Genomic DNA, 20,971 nt, shown 5'->3' on the forward strand with positions numbered 1-20,971 from the left:
ATAAACTAGTACTTGTAAGGCTGAAATAATCTACTTCATTTGTAGATAGATATTTAAAATGTGTTATAATTCAACAGAACAAAAGATATGTAAAAACGTTATGAAAAGAAGATATTATTAGTAGGAGTAGAATTGGGGCAGCACAGTGGGGTAGTGGTTAGCACCTCTGCCTCACAGTCGAGAGGTTTTCTATTCAACTCTCAGCTCTTGCCATCTTTGCCTTAATTTTGATCATCTTTGATGTCCTTTTATCTGATGTGCGTGATAATTTTGTTTGGAAATGCTAAAAATGTCAGTCGGATCTCATCTTCCCCAATTTAAATATGGAAAACAGCTTGGGTCTGATTGGTCCATATCACAGCATCTGCTGGATAGATGTCACGTCCACGAATACCACGCATGAGTTTAATTGTGGACGTTATTTATACACACGGAACGCACCTGCAAATACTATATCCATCCATTCATTTTCTAAACTGTTTATCCTCACTAGGGTTGCACATATGCTGGAGCCTATCCCAGCTCACTGCAGGCAGGAGGTGGGGTACACCCTGAACTGGTCGCCAGCCAATCGCAGGGCACATATAAACAAACAAACATTTGCACTCACATTCATACCTATTGGCAATTTAGAGTCTTCAATTAACCTACCCTGCATGTTTTTGGGATGTGGGAGGAAACCCACGCAGGCACGGGGAGAACATGCAAACTCCACACAGTATCTAAATTTTGTGTTTTACAATACTTAACTGTATTTGTAATTTTTAATGTAACTGCGTTGGATGAAAGAGTGCCGCTTGTGTTCATTGTCGCCAGCGAGGTTCAATACACATGAATGGGAGCAGATGATAAATAAGCTCAAAATAGCCGCCTCTCTTATGTCACCCACACATCCAATTTCAGCCAGCTCACGTTCTCCATTAGTGGGCAAACAATCCAACGCTTGGTGCATTGTGCATATCGAGAGCTCCACAGCACTTACACCGTGCTGTGAGAAGCCGCAGGGGACAGGCATCGCATTGCCACTCAGAGTGCTTTCTCGGCAGTCGAGGGACCTCGTTCCTCCCTAGTGGGCAGGCGTGAAAGTGCAAGAAATCTCTGAACTTTATCACAAGCAATAATTTCCAAATGCAATCAAGATGTAATCATCCCAGTTACATTTGATATCAGTCTTCTTAGAATGTCAATCAATTAAAATAGAGAATGTTTTTCCTTACACAAAGGGAAGTGAAGATTAAAACTTGCCCTACAATGAGTGACGTGACCAAACGCCACCGCACCATACAGTCCAGTCACACAGTGTACAGGGTTCTGCAACTAGTTTTGATTCATTACCGACCTTCTGCACAAGTTCGGCTGTGATTCCAGATGTCTAATCGCAAGTGAATGGCGTCGCAACAACACAGAGGTTTATGGCCAATCAAAATGCCATGTATTTATATCACATGATCTTCCACAACAAAAGTTACCTTTGCAAAGCGATATCCAGTCCACCAAGCCGTACCTACATGCAAAGGGATCACCGTTATGAAACCTGGTGACAAGTTTGAAAATCTGTTTATGGCTTGTCAAACACTTGTTTGGGCTTCCCTGAACCAACTTGTGATTTATATTGTTGAGAAAATTGGGTCCTTTCTTGGATGTACTGTGACGGTAAAGTCATGCCTCAAAGTCTAAGTTTGAGTTTTAGGACCAACTGCTAACTGCCATTTTGACATGCACATGCATCAACAGTTAGATGAATAATGTCCAAAAAAAAGGCCATGATTTTCCGTGTAGTTAAAAGATTCAATAAAACATTGCTAACACAGCCATACGGTATGTTTTCACCTAAACTGTATGTACTATATGTATGTAAACTGTATCACTTTTATGCATATCTTATTTAAGAGCCACAATTTCCAACTTTGAAATGCTCATTATAGTTAATTATTGTTCATTGTTAGTTCATTGACCTACCTACCTATCTACCATGTCACAACTATAATCAATGGTTCCAAAAAGACGTTAGATAGCTGAGATCATTGATGTATAGCACAGCATGTGTGATCCATGACATCATGGAATTAACTTTTAACCTGCCACCATTTTCAGCAAATTTTGCCAGCTCCAGAGCCATCATTTCTGCTTTCTTTTGCCTGCGACAAAGGCTAAACATTTTCAAGCAGGACAAGGGAAAGTGTCTTCACTAGCCAATTGCTAGGGAAAAGAAGGTTGTGTAGTGAACAGACAGTGCAGTGGAGAATACTCAAGCAACCTTCCACAAGTACATCTTATAGCATGGTGGAGACCAACTTCTGAATAGATACTTTCAGAGAGGAGGACCTTGAGGGATGATTATGTACATAGTGTCGTATTCCATCATATACTGCACTGTAGCTCTTTCGAACTCTCGCTTGTCATTGTGAGTCAGACTCATCACAGAGAGTGTCTTGCAATACAGTATTTGAGGTTGAATGTAGTGTTGCAACCAACTACTGCACATTTCCCGATACACTATTAGTGTCAGGAAAGCACTGTGAAGCCAGTATGCTTAAGGAAAATTTTATTGGTATGAGAAATTACGGTACATTGAGCAAGAATGGCAAAGAATTCCACCTACAAAGCTTCAACAATTAGTGTCCTCAGTTCCCAAACGTTTATTGAATGTTGTTAAAAGAAAAGGTGATGTAACACAATGGTAAACATGACCTTGTCCTATCTTTTTTAGAACATGTTGCAGGCATCTAATTCAAAATGAGTGAATATTTGCACCAGAAAAAAATAAACAATACATTATCAGGTTTAAAGCTGGAATCCACCGCTTTTTTTTGTTTAAAAAAAAAAGCAAAAAGAAAAATCACCCAAGCCAATACTAGAGGAGCTGAACAAATGCTGATTAAGCATGTCAGCTCCTCTAACATCTTGCTGTATTCTTCAATAGTTAGTTTGTTATATATTTAGTGAATGGGCGATTCATTTCCCGCGCTGTCCCAGTTGGTGGCGCACCAAAAATGACAGAAGGAAATGAAGGCACAGAAATGAGGCATTTTGCTGAGCAATGGGCAGAATGTGGTTGTAAAACGCTCACTTAAAATCTTATAATACGTTTCTGTAGCATAAAATAGTCATAAATAATTACTGTGTCAACAAAAACAACAATAAAAGCCACGAATGAACATCTGCCTCCTTTTGAGGAGCCCTTGGCTGCCAGCAGTGGTGTTGGTGGTCACATGGTCATGACCTAGCACTCCTCTCGTCCTTAGTGATCTGTTTTTATTGCTTTTGTTGATCTGGAAGTGTGATGTGTGTTCAATTTGCACAGTGAAGTGTAGATATATAGATATAGGTATTTAGAAAACTGACTTTGGGGTGAGCGATCACCTGTTAATAACAGGACTGAGTGAAAAAGACATTGACCAATAGTTGACGCTGGGACAGAGTGAAATGTTGAACCACCACACTACAAATGCTTTTTTCATATTGTAAACAGTGAGAGGAACATGCACATATTTGAATGAGCATTGAAGCACAGCCAACTTTCTGTGAAATGAGGCCAATACAAAACAGTACACTGTGTGCTGCTCTGACCAGGGCTCCAGCTGGGATGAGCTGAGAGAGAGGGTATATTGTGTGTCCTCTTGGCACAATGTCGGGTTTAGGTACACACTTAATACATATATAGAGAGCGAGAGGATGCAGCCTTTTCCCATTGTGTCAATAAAGTTCATATTAATGTCGTTTATATTGAAATCAATCCAATCTCATTTCACATATTTTTGAATAGCAATGAGCTTACAGTGGAAACTTGATTTAACGGATTAATAGTGGCAGGGGGTCGTTCGTTACATCGGACTATCTGTTATATTGAAGATTTTTTTATTTATTTATTTTTTTGGTGGGCATATGCACCCATTTTACTGGACAGTATAAAATTATTGTTTTGTACTTTTTTTGTGGCCTAAAATGCCCAGTACAGTACAACTGTTATTGTAAATCAATATAAAAACAGCTTGAAAATGTTTGAAAAGTTGTAAAGTTTACGTGAACTGACCACACTGGTGTGCTCTATGTAGTCATTGGGTGCATCTCAAGTCCCTTAAATGCAACGTTCCTAGCTCCTCGTTCCTCAAAACATTGACCACGACCCGGAAGTTGTTGTCACACCACTATATTAAGGACCGTCTCAAGTGTCTAAAAACGGCCATCAAGGAGATCCAGAAGGTAAAACTTTACTTAGACTGATAGATAGATAGATAGATAGATAGATAGATAGATAGATAGATAGATAGATAGATAGATAGATAGATAGATAGATAGATAGATAGATAGATAGATAGATAGATAGATCGATCGATCGATCGATAGATAGATGGGGAGAGAGAGAGAGAGCTTCATTTAATAGCTTTTGAAAACCTTTCCCCATGAGCCAAACACTCGGTGTTTGTTATTACAAGTGAAATGGAAAAAAGAGGACAATTTAAGGTTCACACACACACATGCACAAACACACACACCAACACACATGTAATTATAATACATGACGACGATACGTGATGTCACTGCAGAAAAACCTCCCAGTGATAGGTTTAGCAACGGTAATACAGTGTTTAAATAGTAAAGCAATGAGTGATTTGTGATGGGATAGTGAAATGTTTACTTATAATTTCGATCCAGGCTCTTGGGCTTGCTTGCTAGCTCCCGCATAGCCAAAGTCACCAGCAGTCCAAATTACTCTGACAGCTAAGTTGTCTTTGTAAATATTATCTAAAATAAAAAAGTACTCCAGTGAATAAGATTTAGAGTCACCGTCCATTCCTTCGCTTTTAAACAAGCTGCTTTTGGGACGGCAACACGGCCATTAGCCAGTGGCTGTGGTTGATTTACCCATGTTGTCACCATTTACCCACTTGTTGCTCTGTCCACTAGTGTGAAAGCGAGCGAGTGCTCAAATCAACGGCCAGCATCTCTCTCCCCACATTAAAAATGTAATCCTGTGAAATAATAAAATTTTTCAAATAAATACACATATAACCTGATTACATGTCTTTTTTCAGTAACTGTACCAGATGACAGTTAATTTTTTTTTAAAATGTAACTGTCGTAACGCCAGTACATACGTATATTCCGGGACACCTGTCCAAGCCTGTTTCCACGTACCCCTGCAATGTGCTCACGTACCCTGGTTGGGAAACATTGCCATAGACGAACGGCTTGACAAAAAAATAAAAAACAGTTACTGCACTAAAAATAGCATGTTCCAGACTCCAGAGACTTGTGTGTTGTATTACTCTTAACGTTAACATCGCCGCCATGCTGCTCTTGCTCTGTGCAGAGCTCTATGCGACAGATAGAACTCCTGCCATTATGGCCGCCACTCCAGTGCATTGCCTGGAAATGTTGCCACATTCAACATGGCCACCAAATGTCAATGCATTGCCTTTGATGGAATGTCGCCACTTTTTGTAGGCACGGGAGGCACGTCTGTTGGTTGGATCGAGTCAAATTGTATATTTGTGACCCGGAAATACGTACATCCCAGTCTCATCATATATTGCACCACAGTGCCAGTAAACAACAGACTTTGTCAATGCCAGTTTAAGTGACAACTGGAAACTATTTTGGACACATGTACGGTCTTGAAGGTACGTTATTTCCGATAGCCGTTAAATCGGGGTCCGGTAAATCGAGGTTCCACTGTACTTGTGACTTTCCCATGGCTCCACGATGTCTCCACCTTCAATGTCTGCTTGCAGTCTGTAATCAAGGCCTTCAGTTCTGTACAGCTCCAATCAGTAAGATCACTACAGATCACAACAGTATCATGTAAGATACAACAATCATCATTAAATATCTCCAGACAATTTGATTATTGTAATGTGATTGGGCATATGGCCTGAGGAGTGAGCTGTGTTGCTGTTATGTGTTCCCTTCCCAGGCTTGAATCAGAGCAGCATGGAGGTTCAAGCTCATGTTGCAGCCTAGCTGGCAGGCCAGGCTCCTACTGATGCTCAAAGAGGACTTTCTCCATTCCTTGGTCTTTCTTCTAGTCAGCACAAAGGACTACAACTACAACACTCGTGTATTTTTACCATGCATTAGGGTCTTTATTCAATACACAAGCTGTATTTCAGGTCAGGTAGGTTAGTTTTAAAAGCTCTTTCTTGGTGTGAAGATTTTAAAGTTTTTAGTTTTCAGTATTTCTGATATATGGTACAAACTCCTATTTTGTGGCTTGTGTGGCACAACAAAATTTCCTTCAATTAACTTTTCTTCTACTTCTTGTTGTTGTGTTTATTATTTGCTGTTTATACATTACTTGGATTCATATTTAAGTGTGATATTCAGAAATAACTAAACCAACTTTAATGATTGCCCATTGTTCTTATTGTAATCTAATAAAAACTTTATGTAGGCTTCCGATTAGCTAAAATGGTCTTACAATTTGGGGGTTAAATGCTTTTTCATTAAAAAAATAAAATGAATAATAATGTGGGAGGGGGGGAAAACGAAACACAAACAAAATATGTTTTTACCATAAAACATCGCAGAAAATTTGGCTCATTATCTGTGGATTTTCATCAAAGAGCACCTTTGGGTTGCCAATGAGACTAGCAATAGGGAGAAGCCTCTACATCTATCTAAAATCACTTGAAGGGAGAACATCAGAGCCACTGTGTACCTTTCCAACAATATGATTGGATTTGCCGGATAGAAGCTCTAACACTGATGTTCTCCTGCCTGTGAGGTGACTCAATCTTAAACTCCCTTACAGAAGAGAAGCACAGGTGGTTGCTGTTATAAATTCGAACCAAATCTCTCTTTGATGAGAAATTGTGTGAATCAACATGTTAGCTATACTGAACACTGTCTTGTATTAAACTGGAAACTTGCAAAACCCTACAAACCTTAGTTATAAAGTTATTTTGCATTGTCTTTGTAACCTAACCTGTTCAAAGCATTTACATTTTCTGTCAATGCTATGATGTACCCACAGGAGGTATGTGCTTTTCTACCACTCGGGCAGATACAGTTGCAATATACAATGCAATACAAGCAAACAATAGTGAAGTACACTTTGATATTGTATAAATAGCTCTTGCTTGCACTTTTGTGTTATCTCTGTATTTACAAACCCCAATTCCAATGAAGTTGGGACGTTGCATAAAACATAAATAAAAACCGAATACGATGAGTCCTTTACTGCCTATATTCAAGACAAAATATTAAATGTTCAAACTGAAGAAGGTTTGCAAATGTTCTCATTTGGAATTTGATGCCTGCCACATGTTCCCTAAAAGCTGGGACAGAGGCAACAAAAGACTGGGAAAACTGAATGCTCAAAAATTTTTTTAATATTCCATGTGAACAGGTTAATTGGGAACTGGTAAGTGCTATCATTGGGTATAAAAGGAGCATCCCCAAAAGGCTCAGTTGTTCACAAGCAAGGATGGAGTGAGGTTCACCGCTTTGTGAACAACTGCATGAGCGAATAGTCCCACAGTTTAAGAACATTTCCCAGTGTACAATTGCATGACATTTAGGGATGTCAACATGCATGGTAGGTTAATTGACGACTCTAAATTGCCCGTAGGTGTTAATGTGAGTGTGACTGGTTGTTTGTTTGTATGTGCCCTGCGATTGGCTGGCAACCAGTTCAGGGTGTACCTCGCCTCCTACCCAATGATAGCTGGGATAGCCTCCAGCACGCCTGCGACCCTAGTGAGAAGAAGCAGCTCAGAAAATGGATGGATGGATGGATGGAACATCTGGGGGTCTATAATATAATCAAAAGATTCAGAGAATCTAGAGAAATTTCTGCAAGTATGCAGCAAGGCGTTGGAAATTGTGAGCGACTAGTTAGCAAATCTGCCTCACGGTTCTGAGGACCTGGTTTCAAATCCGGCCTCGCCTGTGTGGAGTTTGCATGTTCTCCCCGTGGCTGTCTGGGTTTTCTCCGGGTACTCTGGTACATCCCAGAAACATGCATGGTAGGGTAATTGAAGACTCTAAATTGCCCGTAGGTGTGAATGCGAGTGCGAATGGTTGTTTGTTTATATGTGCCCTGCAATTAGCTGGTGACCAGTTCAGGGTGTACCCTACATTGCGCCCACAGTCAGCTGGGATAGGTTCCAGCACGCCCGTGACACTAGTGAGGATAAGCGGTATGGAAAAAGAATGAATGAATGCAGCAAGGCTTAAAACCAACATTGAATGCCTGTGACATTCGATTCTTCAGGCAGTACTGCATTAAAAACCTGCATCACTGTGTGAAGGATATTGCCACCTGGGCTCAGGAATATTTCATAAAACCATTGTCAGTTAACACAGTATTTCGCTACATCTACAGTGGGTTTTTATATTGCAGCCATTTTCAAAAATTATTTAAATTAATTTTTTCCTCATTAATGTACACACAGCACCCCATATTGACAGAAAAAAACAGAATTGTTGAATTTTTTGCAGATTTATAAAAAAAATAATAATAATAAATATAACAGCCATAAGTATTTAGACCCATCCATCCATCTTCTGTACCACTTTATCCTCACAAGGGTCACGGGCGTGCTGGAGCCTATCCCAGCAATCTTCGGGCGAGAGCAGTGATGTGCGGTCAGGGTAGGCAAGTGATGCAGAGCCGCACTGCCCCCCTGGTGGTCTTTCCTTTCCACTGCATGTGAATAGTAAAAAAACAAAAACTTTTGATTGCATTAAATTGTTCCATTTTAGCTCTATGGTCCGTGCTTTACATTGATTTTCTTTTTCAATCCAATAATTTCAATGATTTCATCATTAAAATAACAGAATTTTCATATTTCCTGTTCAAATGCATAGGAAGTGCAGTTACGAGTCACATTGAGTCATTGCTCGCATGATGCTTCAAGAGACCACGCATACATCCATTCAGGCAGGCTGTGATTGGTCCGTGGCTTCACACATGAGACCTTGGTGTTTCCTCATTACATCGCCAATAATATAAGTTTTATCACACATGTACTGCACTTACTGACGTTTAACAGACTGTCTAATATATTTAATGAAAGTGTGTGACATTTAGTCTTTCTTATCGACCAGAAACGCCACTAAAGGTGCACAGTGGAGTCTGGTATGTACGGTGCCACAACCAACATGTGGCAGTGTTGAGTTGAGCTTCAGTCACGTAACGTAGTCAGTGCCTCACCAATCATGAACCTCACCGCACGTCACTGGGCGAGAGATGGTGTACACCAGGAACTGGTCGCCAGCCAATCATAGGGTATTATGACCAAAGCTTTGCTCAGTATTGTGTAGAAGCACCCTTTTGATTTAAGACAGCCATGAGTCTTTTAGGGAATGATGCAACAAGTTTTTCACACCTGGATTTGGGGATCCTCTGCCATTCCTCCTTGAAGATCCTCTCCAGTTCTGTCAGATTGGATGGTGAACATAGGTGGACAGTCCATTTTCAGGTCTCACCAGAGATGCGCAATTGGGTTTAAGTCAGGGTTCTGGCTGGTCCATTCAAAAACTGTCACGGAGTTGTTCTGAAGCCACTCCATTATTTTAGCTTTCTCTATTTTAGGCTCTTCTCCCCCGATTGCTCAGTTTGGCCGTGCGGCCAGATCTCGGAAGGGTTCTGGTAATCCCAAACGTCTTCCATGTAAGGATTATGGAGGCCACTGTCCTCTTAGGAACCTTAAATGGAGCAGAATATTTTTTTGTAACCTAGGCCAGATGTGTTCCTTGCCACAATTCTGTCTCTGAGCTCTTCAGGCAGTTCCTTTGACCTCATGATTCTCATTTGCTCTGGCATGCACTGTGAGCTGTAAGGTCTTATATAGACAGTGGTGTGGCTTTCCTAATCAAGTCCAATCAGTGTAATCAAACACAGCTGGACTCCAATGAAGGTGTGGAAGCATCTCAGAGATGATCAGAAGAAATGGACAGCACCCGAGTTAAATATATGTGTCACAGCAAAGGGTCTGAATACTTATGGCTGTGTGATATTTCAGTTTTCTTTTTTTAATAAATCTGCAAAAATGTCAACAATTCAGTTTTTTTCTGTCAATATGGGGTGCTGTGTGTACATTAATGAAGAAAAAAATAACTTAAATGTTTTTTGCAAATGGCTGCAATATAACAAAGACTGAATTTAAGAGGGTCTGAATGCTTTCCGTACACACTGTACAAATGCAAGTTAAAACTCTACCATACAAAGCAAAAGGCATATATCAACAACACCCAGAAACACCGCCGGCTTCTCAGGGCCCAAGCTCATCTGAGATGGACTGACGCAAAGTTTAAAAGTATGCTGTGGTCTGACGAGCCCACATTTCAAATTTTATGGGAAATCATGGACTTCGTGTCTCACAGCCAAAGAGGAAAAGGACCATCCAGATTGTTATCAGCACAAAGTTCAAAAGTCAGCATTTGCAATGGTATAGGGGTGTGTTAATGCTCATGGCATGGGTAACTTGCCCACCATTAATACTGGAGCAACATATGCTGCAGTTCAATTTTCGTTTTTTTCAGTGACATTCTGCCTAGTTCTGTGAGACAATGCCGATCCACATTCTGCACGTGTTACAACAGTATGGCTTCATAGTACAAGAGTGTGAGTACGAGACTGGCCAAACCTGTTTCCCACTGAAAATGCGTTGTGCATTATGAAGCACAAAATACGACAACAGAGATCCCGGACTGTTGAGAAACTGAAATTGTACATCAAGCAAGAATGATAAAGAACTCCACCTACAAAGCCTCAACAATTAGTGTCCTTAATTTCAAAACGCTTATTGAGTGTTGTTTATCGGAAAGGTGATGTAACACAGTGGTAAACGTGCCCCTGTCCCAGCTTATTTGCAAAAAACACCAAAGTGTATCAGTTTGAACATTAAATATTTTGTTTGTAGTGTATTCTATTTAATATAGGTTGAAAATTATTTTCAAATAATTGTATTGTTTTTATTTATGTTTTACACAACATCCCTAGTCCCTACTTCATTGGAATAGGGGGATGTACTTTTAGAACACACATATTTAGTGTGAGTGCAAGAGAAGAGCACTTTCATATGAGCAGTAATGCCAGAGAGTAACAATGCCACATTTTCAATTTGGGTGCGTTTGTCGTTGCGGCACGACGTTGCGTTGTTGCTCCATAGCAGTTGTTGCTCCATAGCAGTACATAATGAATGTAATTAATGGGTTGGTCAATGGTTAACTGCACTGTGCTATGTGTTGTTGCAGTGTTGAAAGCCTATACACCTGTTGCTAACACTGTTAGAGTGAGTGAACACGCATTTTGGCGCCCACTATTTGGGATCTTAGTAAAAGACTGCAATCTTAGTTAATCACGACTCCGAGCAACACGCCCACTAACACGTGCGCAGTCAGAGTGAACACGCAATTTAACAGCCAATATTTGGGATCTTATTAAATCAGGCACTAATTACTAAATGTCGTGGAAGTTTTAAAGCTTCAATGCTTGGTTGGATGGCAATAGTCCACACTATGGGTTCTTCGTTCTGCCTTATTTCTCCCATTTACACCTTATACTTATCACCTTTTTGGTGCATCATGTATGGTGGCCGACAGGGGCGAATGGGCTGCAAACGGCCACATGCTGCATAGCAGGAAAGACGCAAGAAAAACACACAAGCACATAAAACAACTGCAAAAGAAAAATTCAGCAAGATAAAAAAAAATAAAAACTGCAATCACAGAAAACAACTGCAAAAGAAAAATTATGCAAACACAACAAAACACACGCAAATCCCAAAACAACTGCAAGAGAAAAATGCTGCGGGTTCACGCTACACAACGGAAGTCTGCCAGGCTATAAGGGGGCGCGACCTCCGGGACTAGTCCTGGGGAGACCAGAGGCACCACAGGTATGTATAGGTACATACGACACACCCATTTTGCGCTCCAAGCCGACAGGTGATGTATCTACATATTAGGAGTGGATTACCTCAGGGAATTATTAAGGCCAGTTTATTTTTTTCTGTAGGATGCTGCTGTCAGATGGAGAGAGGTCCTCGGTTTCAAGCCATCTCATTAGATTGTTCTGTGCCTCCTCCCAAGAGTCAACCTCTGAGAAACAGCTCAATAAGATTCAGCAGCCAAGTCAGCAGCAGGCCAATAAGAGACAATAAGTGAAGTGAAAGGGCATATGAGAGTAAGTCCAAAGGGAAACATCTGCATAATGTTCTTCTGTAGAGTGGGAAAATTGCTCTGCATAAACAAGACCTGAAAGAATATACAGTTTAAAAGAAGGGAAGTACGTAAAATGTTTGGGGAAACAAGCAAAAATCCATCCATCCGTTTTCCGTACCGCTTATCCTCAAGCAACTATTCAGACCTATGGGAAATTTAGAGTCTTCAATTAACCTACCATGCATGTTTTTGGGATGTGGGAGGACACCCGAGTACCCGGAGAAAACCCACGCAGGCACAGGGGAGAACATGGCGAACACCACACAGGCGAGGATGGATTTGAACCCAAGTCCTCAGAACTGTGAGGCCGAAGTGCTAACCGGTCGCCCGCCGTGCCGCACTTTGTTGAGATCATCCAGGAAAATAATTTATAATAATATAATAAAATAATAAAGTCCTAATGTGAGTCCACAATATTGCAATGTTGCCTAGCAACTGTAACTCAAAATTCAATTAAAAGTGTGATGACGAAATTCTACAAATAAATAATGAATCCCTCAATCATCAAGAGACTATGGAAGTTGTGAAAACAAACTCTATAATCTAAATTTCTAATGAATTCTAATAATAATAATAATAATAATCAATTGTTTCTCTTTTGCATTAAGAGAATATGAAGCCATTAATTCAATTTAGTGGTACGGGGAAAGCATCCCATTACATTGTGATACATCGTTTTTTTCAATTTGTTTTGAAAAACTTATTCAGCAGGAGCTTTGCAAATACACACCATTTTTATAAATGTTATCGTCCTCTTTTAAACCCTCATTCAATAACATGGCATAGCAGAACCTAAAGTAATTTCAGATATTCCTTGTGTGGAACGACTCTGTCGCTGTGCTGTACTTAAGATGCTGAAACAGCAACTAAAACATAATTTAACCAGGAGCACAGGAAAAGCAGCAAGAAGAATTGGGACTTAAACTGGAACTGGAATTAAATTTTAAACTGGAATTAAATTTAAGAGGTGCCAGAGAATGCAATAGGGACTTTTATCAAGTTTGAGCCCATTTCTGCACATGCAACTTTTAGTAAATCACGTAAGCTAAGCATGAGAATGAAGTCAACAATATTTTTTAATATTTACATTAACCCCAATAGTCCAACTTCATTGTAATTGACAGCAAAGGTGGGTCACACAATAAATTTCCATGCTACGCAAAATGCTCAAATACATCCGTAGAAGTAAGTATGTCAGCAAGGGCATATGCATAACAAATTCATTCTATTGATCAATAGATCATAGATATTACACCACATTACAAAATAGATAAGATGAAATATGGATCAATAAACAACTATAAAAGCTTTTTCAGACCTATATATGGTACAGGGAAGTCACTGATGGTGTAGTGGTACACTCGCCTGACTTTGGTGCAGGCGGCGTGGGTTCAGTTCCCACTCAGTGACAGTGTGAATGTGAGTGCGAATGGTTGTCCGTTTCTATAAGTGCCCTGCGACTGACTGGCAACCAGTTCAGGGTGTAGTCCGCCTTTCGCCCAAAGTCAGCTGGGATAGGCTCCAGCACCCCGCGACCCTAACAAGGATAAGCGGTGTTGAAAATGGATGGATGGATGGATGGATATATATGGTACATATGTCAGAATAACTTTGACTAGCCAAATAACAAACAAAAGTTAAAATCTGCATTAAATGTCTCCCAAATATATTCAACACTCATCATTATATTCCTCATGAAGCATTTATTTTACAGCTCTTTTTTTCTATACTGCTTATTCATCCCAGCTGCCTTTGAGGGATGGTACACCCCGGATGTATTATTATGTATTATTATTCCTGGAAAGACACGCCCCACTGCAACATGATTGGCCCCTACATCATGGAAGGGCAGGCTATGCAGATGTAACAAGATGACCATCCCAAATACAGTATCGACACTGTTAACAGATTTGTATTGAACTCAAATAAATGAGGATATATTCCACCCATTTTCTGAGCCGCTTATCCTCACTAGGGTCGCGGGCGTGCTGGAGCCTATCCCAGCTGTCATCGGGCAGGAGGTGGGGTACACCCTGAACTGGTTGCCAGCCAATCGCAGGGTACATACAAACAGACAACCATTCGCACTCACATGCACACTTACGGGCAATTTAGAGTCTCCAATTTATGCATGTTTTTGGGATGTGGGAGGAAACCGGGGTGCCCAGAGAAAACCCACGCAGGCACGGGGAGAACATGCAAACTCCACACAGTCGGGGCCGGGGATTGAACCCGGGTCCTCAGAACTGTGAGGCTGAGGCTCTAACCAGTCGGCCACCGTGCCGCCATGAGGATATATTTGTCATGTTAATTCTTATTGAACTGAATTTTTTCATATGCTTTCTTCCTGGAAATGTGTTTTAAATCAAATCAATAGTTTTTACGCAAACCAACTGATTTTGTATTACTAATTTACTGATATTGTAAAATTTTAGTTAATTATACTTTTTAATTTCTTTTCTTATTGTAGTTTTATGTTTGAGCTCAAACCATTGGCCCAGCCCATACACAGGTCCGCCAAAAATCTAATTTAAACCAGTTTAGACAGCATGGCACTGATCAATGAGATCTGATTTTGAACTTAGTGAGACAAAGCACACTGTTAGATATTCCTGGAAATTCTGCAGTTATTTACCACATACAGTGAAATACTTTAAAATTGTTATACAGTGATTAACTACAGTTTCACTGCATCATGGAAATTTGGTTGACATCACACAGTTACTATAGTTTGCATGCAGCAAAATTGTGAAGCCATGTGGTTTCCAGCATGCATTGGCCATAAAATGTTGAACTAACAACGTAACAAAGATGTCAATCATTCATATTATATTCATATAATATATATTCTTGAACGATAAGGATTAACGTAACATGAATTGTGTGTTGATGTTACTCAGAGTTGATTTAATGTGTGTCTTATTTAACTCTTGCGTTGCTTTTCTGCTGCACTTTGTTTTCGTGAAACCCTGACTGTGGGTTGTGTGCAATAGAGTGACATGGCGGTCAGTTCTGCTTAATGCTAAGTGTCGACTGGTGACTTATCAGCTGCATTACATCCAAGTGTGTAATTTCATGTGGTTGCTCAATTTGACAAACTTCTATAAGCCAAAAGTGCTCCCATTTTCCTTGTGTGACTCATCAGCACCACATTGAATAAAAGTATTGCAGTTACTTCCAGTGGTACCATGGCCCATTTACCTTCAAGTAAGCCACGCTATTCTTCGTTCCCTTTTTTGACTCCTGTGTTTCCTTGTTCCTGATCCACGTCACTCCTGCCACCAAGCCAGCCGCCTGTCCTCCCCACTGCCTGCCACCTGTCCACACCACCGCCTACCAACGCACCCAGGACCGCCTCGATAACCTTTCCTCAATAATAAATAATGTTCATCATTTTACATCTGCCTCCGCCTGCTCTTGGGTCCAGCTACTCCTCATACGTGACAGAATACTTTGGCCATTATGGACCCAGCAACTCCGGCGGCACTGATGAATGCACTCTCTCCAAGTAGCCCACATAGGAAGACAATAAATGACTCTCCAAGAACACATGGAATCTCTACACTCCCTCACACAACAAGTATCCCTCCTTTCCTCGACGATGCTATCCAAACTTCCACCTCTAAGTATGCCCGCAGCCTCAGAGCCACCTTGACTCCCGTACAAAGAACCTCATGTCCCACCGCCCGAGCCCTACTGCGGGGACCTAGGTGCATGTAGCCAGTTTTTACTCAGTTGTTCACTCGTTTTCAACCTTCAACCATACAGTTATCCCACCGAACAATCCAAGGTTGCTTATGTCACTAACCTCCTCCGCGGCAAAGCAGCTAAATGGTCCACTTCCCTATGCCAAAACTCCTCCCCGGTACTCCACTCATTCGATTCCTTTTCCAACGAACTCCGTAAAGTGTTCGATCACCCCGTTCAGTGCAAAGAAGCCAACCGTCATCACCTCACGCTCACGCAGGGCGTTAAATCAGGAGCGGAATATTCCGGATATTGGCGGGTGAATGTGGGTGGGATGACGCGGCACTTAGGGGGATTTTTTTCTAATGGCCTCAAGGATGAGCTAGCGGTCCGGGACGATCCCTCATCTATTGAGGATCTCATCGGCCTTTCCATCCGTCTGGATAACAGACTGTGAGAGCGAACACGAGAGAGGGGGTGTTCGCTTGCGCAAAAACCCTCCCACTCCGAGCACCACGCCGTCAATTTATCACCCGCCTCCCGCACCGTCTTCCGCACTTCCGTCATTCCCTATAGCCACCGAAGAGCCTATGCAAATTGCCAAGCCACGGTTAGCGTCAGCGTCGTGCCATCCAGCGGGTGTGTATCTACTGCGGTCAATCCGGTCACTTTATTTCCTTGTGCCCCCTCCAACCAAAAGACCAGGCTCACCGCGTCCCGAGAGCGTCGTGGTGAGCCAAACTTCTATTCCCTCTAGCTCTCCCTCACGCATGACCGTTCCCGCTTGCATTATAATTTCGGGTCATGACACAACCATCACTGCCCTTATCGATTCCGGTGCCGATGACACATTCATTCATGAAGCCATAATTCACTAGCTCAAAATCCCTCTCCAACCATTTCCTTCTCTCAAAAACCTCACAGCCCTGGATGGCCGAGTCATATCTCCTGTCACCCATCAGTGCCAATGCAATCATAGACTGGCAAATTTCCACCACCCGGAAAGCGCTGCAACGTTTCCTTGGATTCATCAACTTCTATCCCTGCTTCATCCGCAGTTACAGCAAGGTTGCACTTCCCCTCACCAGCCTCACATCCACCAAGTCTCACTTTCAGTGGACCCCGGCAGCATCCCAAGCTTTTGAGCAACTCAAAAGCCTTTTTAACAGTGCTCCCATCCTACGCCACCCCGACCCCTCCCTCCAGTTCGCGGTCGAGGTTGACGCCTCGGACAGGGGCTGTCCTCTCGCAGCGGGACCCCACGACCCACAAATTCCACCCGTGTGCTTCTTTTTCCCGTCGCCTCTCCTCTCCCGAGAGGAACTACGACGTCGGCAACCATTGTATGGGCCTTGGAAGAGGGGAGGCACTGGCTGGAGGGAACGGAACTTCCATTTATCATTTGGACTGACTACATGAATCTCTCATACCTCCGTACCGCCAAACGCCTCAACCCTCGACAAGCCGTCTGGTACCAGTACCTGGTCGACTGGTAAGGGTACAGGCCGGAGGAGCGGTCTTGGATTTCCCTGAAGTTTATACTCGATCATACCCTTTTGGATGACTTCTACGCGGCTCACCAGGGAAGCCTGGCAGGATGCCGGGAGGCGTCCATTGAGAGGGGGTTACTGTCATATACTGCCCTGCAGTTCCATTATAGGAGCCTGAAGGGCGCTTTGTGTCCTCTCTCTCTCCCCACTCCCCTCTCTGTTTTCAGGACCTGTCTCCAATCAGCCTCATCACCACCGGTATATAAGCCTGCCTGTTCCAGGAAATCTTTGCCAAAGTATTGCAGTTACTTCCGGCGGTACCACGGCCCATTTACCTCCAAGTAAGCCACACTATTCTTCGTTCCCTTTTCTCCTGTTTCCTTGTTCTCAGTGTTCCCGTGTTCCTGATCCACGTCACTCCTGCCACCAAGCCAGCCGCCTGTTCTCCCCACTGCCTGCCACCTGTCCACACCATCGCCTACCAACGCACCCAGGACCACCTCGATAACCTTTCCTCAATAAACTGTTCATCATTTTACATCTGCCTCCGCCTGCTCTTGGGTCCAGCTACTCCCCATACGTGACATGTGCTGTTTGTTGCATATACACATTCCGGAGGCCTGTAACTGGATCAGCAAGAATCATTTGTTTATGCCAGGCTTACATTTACAATTAGATGCTCCACCATTTCAGCTACATCATTTGCATAAACAGTGGTTATGGTTACAGAGACAGCAATGTCCTGAATTTAGACCTCATTCTCAAAGAGATATTATTTCAAACGAAATCGAAGCAAGCTTATGAGCAGAATATTGTAACGTGTGTTGTATATGGCAGTCATCATATTTAGAATAAAGTTACATATTTAAAATAAGGTGTTTGACACATTTGACTGTCTAATTTTATAGCCTTACTTTATGTAGTTTTTATATGTATTTTTATTTAATTTACATTTGTACACATAAATGCAGTTGTCATGTTCTTTTTGAGCTCCATGCTTTAAAACGTACTTTGTATTTTGGTGTAGAAATGTAGAGATGTCATCCAGTTTTTTTTTTTTTAAAGGAAGTTGCGTAACTTGATTGGAGTCATGCCCTTATAACATGTAATAAAGGTATTTAATATTATTTCTTATCCCAAAATAGTAATCAATGTGCAGTAAGCATAAATTGCTTTTTACATGTTTTCTGCTTTCCTACTGAACCTGTGACTGTAACCAGACTTCAGTGGGGGTTCATACAAAATGAAATGCAAATTGTTTGAAAAAGATTGAATTAATTTCTAGAAAATGTATGGAATTGTGCAGTCATCCTGAGATTCAAACAAATTATTGCAAATATTTACAGGACTGTATATGAGCTGCACAGCCACTAGTTTAAACTCAGTATTAGTGCTTTATTTTTTTTTAAATACAGTGTCGTGGTCGAACAATAATGAGCTTTGTGTAAAGGGACCTATTAGGTTTTTAATGGTGGGCCAACTTACACAGAGGTGTGATTAACTCACATAATTTTAGAATTAAGAAGGTAAAAATGGCAAATGATGAATTCTGTAGTGCAAGGTGAAATTTGGCATCTGCATCTTCGTGTCAGTTATGAAACATCATCAACACTTTAACTGACACTTTCTGCATATGATGGATCAACTCAAATGAAATGTGCTGTGACACTCAATCTTTTGTGAAACCACTTGTCTGAGTGTCTCAGCAGGATCTCGATAGGAGGTTTTTTTTGTGTGCAAAATTACTACACTACTCAGTGTACTTGACTGATTTCAGCATCTCAGTTGACAGCAGTTTTTTTTGATGTGGATCAAACGATGTGTGTGTGCATTTAGAGTGGTCTAATACAAGAGGAAGTGGGTCACGGCTCCTCAGGGGAACCAATCTGGTAGCTGGAACTTCCTCTTCATCATACATGTTTAATGATGGGTTGTGTCATTTTTAAAAGGCAAAGGCCCCGCCTCAGAGACAATTAACAAAGTCAACTGTAGCACCACACACACACACACACGCACACACACACACACACACACAATAAGAAATTTACATGCAGCTGCTCAATATATGGAAAATAAAAAAAAATAAACACTCATTTGCACATAATTTATCACACCAGACATACAGCATAACATTGTCTTTTATTAATGTCGTTTCCCTTAGTGACCTTAATGTTTGAAAATCTTTCAGACTGCACTTTTTTTTTGCTCTGTGAACACTCTGTCTGAAAAAGCTCCTATGCATCTATTTGCTAGTCAAACAAAGCAAAATCACTGCATTTTTAACTCCGAGCTTGTTTGTTTTTGTGCTGGGCTCGAAGAGGAATGTCGGGTGAGGCTATACCACAATATCCATCTCGTCCATTAGAAGAAAAAAAAGTAAAACGAACCATCTCAGCCATTTTAGTTCGCATACAGTTGCCACTTTGAAAGATACAAGCAACAAGTTCATAACTGTCCACTTCTCACATTTGGAATGAACCGAGGAGCCATTGTTTAGTTTTCTAAACGAATAAAGTTCGAAGAAATGTGCGCGCACATCACAGATATAAGGTGAAGTTGCGTGAGTGTGGCGAGAGGGTGTTGCGTGAGGTGATTGAAGTGTTTCATCAAGAGAGAAAGAAACAAACACAACAACTAAGATATCTCAAACGTGCAAACGGCCATGCGGTGTTGCTTGGAGCCTCACCAGAGTCCGTGTAACGAGGTCTGGCCAGATCCCTGAAGTAGTAGGTGAAATCCAAACAGTCGTCATCCTGCACCTCGCCTTTGGAGCACAGGTCGGAGAGCAGCTCGAGCGCCTTTCGACAAATCTCATACTCTCTTTCTGCAGGCATTGCCCTCCAGCATCCTCCTGACTGCCCGTCCTCCTCCACCTCCCTCGCACGCACTACAGGCACGGTACCGCGGCTACACCCCTGGATGTCGACGCTGCATCAAAACCAGAGTTCTGCTGACTTTGAGCTTATTTATGCGCAGGAACGTAGGTTTCGATGAGTTTCCTTCTTTTTAAAACATCCCGAGGTTGATTATTTTACGTACCGACTCCGAAATCTCCCTCCTACTGCTGTTTCTCTAATGTCCGCTCGTGAAGCATCAATGGCTGCGAATGAATGAGTGACTGGATGCTCTCTGCTCTCAGTGATCCTTTTAGTGCATCGGGATGCTGAGAAGCACAGGAAGTTAATAAGCCTCCATCAACCCCCGCCTTCCCCACGGCATGCTCCATCCCGCAAGCCAAACAGCAGGGTCCCTCTTTGCTATGATTTTATTTTAAAATAAATTAAATGAGTCAAGTGGAGAGGTCAGCTGGTTTCTTTTCTGACAGTTCAGCCAAAAACGTGATTCGTCGCACTGGCTAAACATGAGGTAATGGCTCCTAGCCACCTGCATGTCGCAGATGGTTAGAGTGGAAAGAGGCCTAATTAATGAGATGTGTCTGACCTTTACTGATAGGAGTAATAAAGAGCAAGCACAATGGATAAATGTGCCATTAAAGCGCAGATAAATTGAATAAAGGGCTCCCTGTCCATGTCTCTGTCTCAGTCAATTTCAAAATAGATACAGACAGGTTCACCAAAGTCGAAAAATAGCACAGAGCTCAACAAATACCATGATTAGAC

The 20,971-nt window shown here is 41.8% G+C and overlaps 1 protein-coding gene across 1 annotated transcript in view; it reads right to left on the bottom strand.

Moving 5' to 3' along the window:
- syt9b (synaptotagmin IXb) overlaps window positions 1–20,444 on the bottom strand; it is a 39,596-nt gene extending 19,152 nt beyond the window's left edge. The window contains exons 1-2 of the mRNA XM_061676527.1: window positions 20,391–20,444; window positions 20,038–20,279 (exon numbers count right to left, since the gene is read on the bottom strand). Of these exons, the coding sequence (XP_061532511.1) occupies window positions 20,038–20,185 (148 nt within the window). The 5' untranslated portion in view covers window positions 20,186–20,279; window positions 20,391–20,444. The remainder of the gene's footprint in view (window positions 1–20,037; window positions 20,280–20,390) is intronic.
- Between the last annotated feature and the right edge of the window lie 527 nt (window positions 20,445–20,971).

Source organism: Phycodurus eques, chromosome 5 (assembly GCF_024500275.1).
Source record: "Phycodurus eques isolate BA_2022a chromosome 5, UOR_Pequ_1.1, whole genome shotgun sequence".
Lineage (NCBI taxonomy): Eukaryota > Metazoa > Chordata > Actinopteri > Syngnathiformes > Syngnathidae > Phycodurus > Phycodurus eques.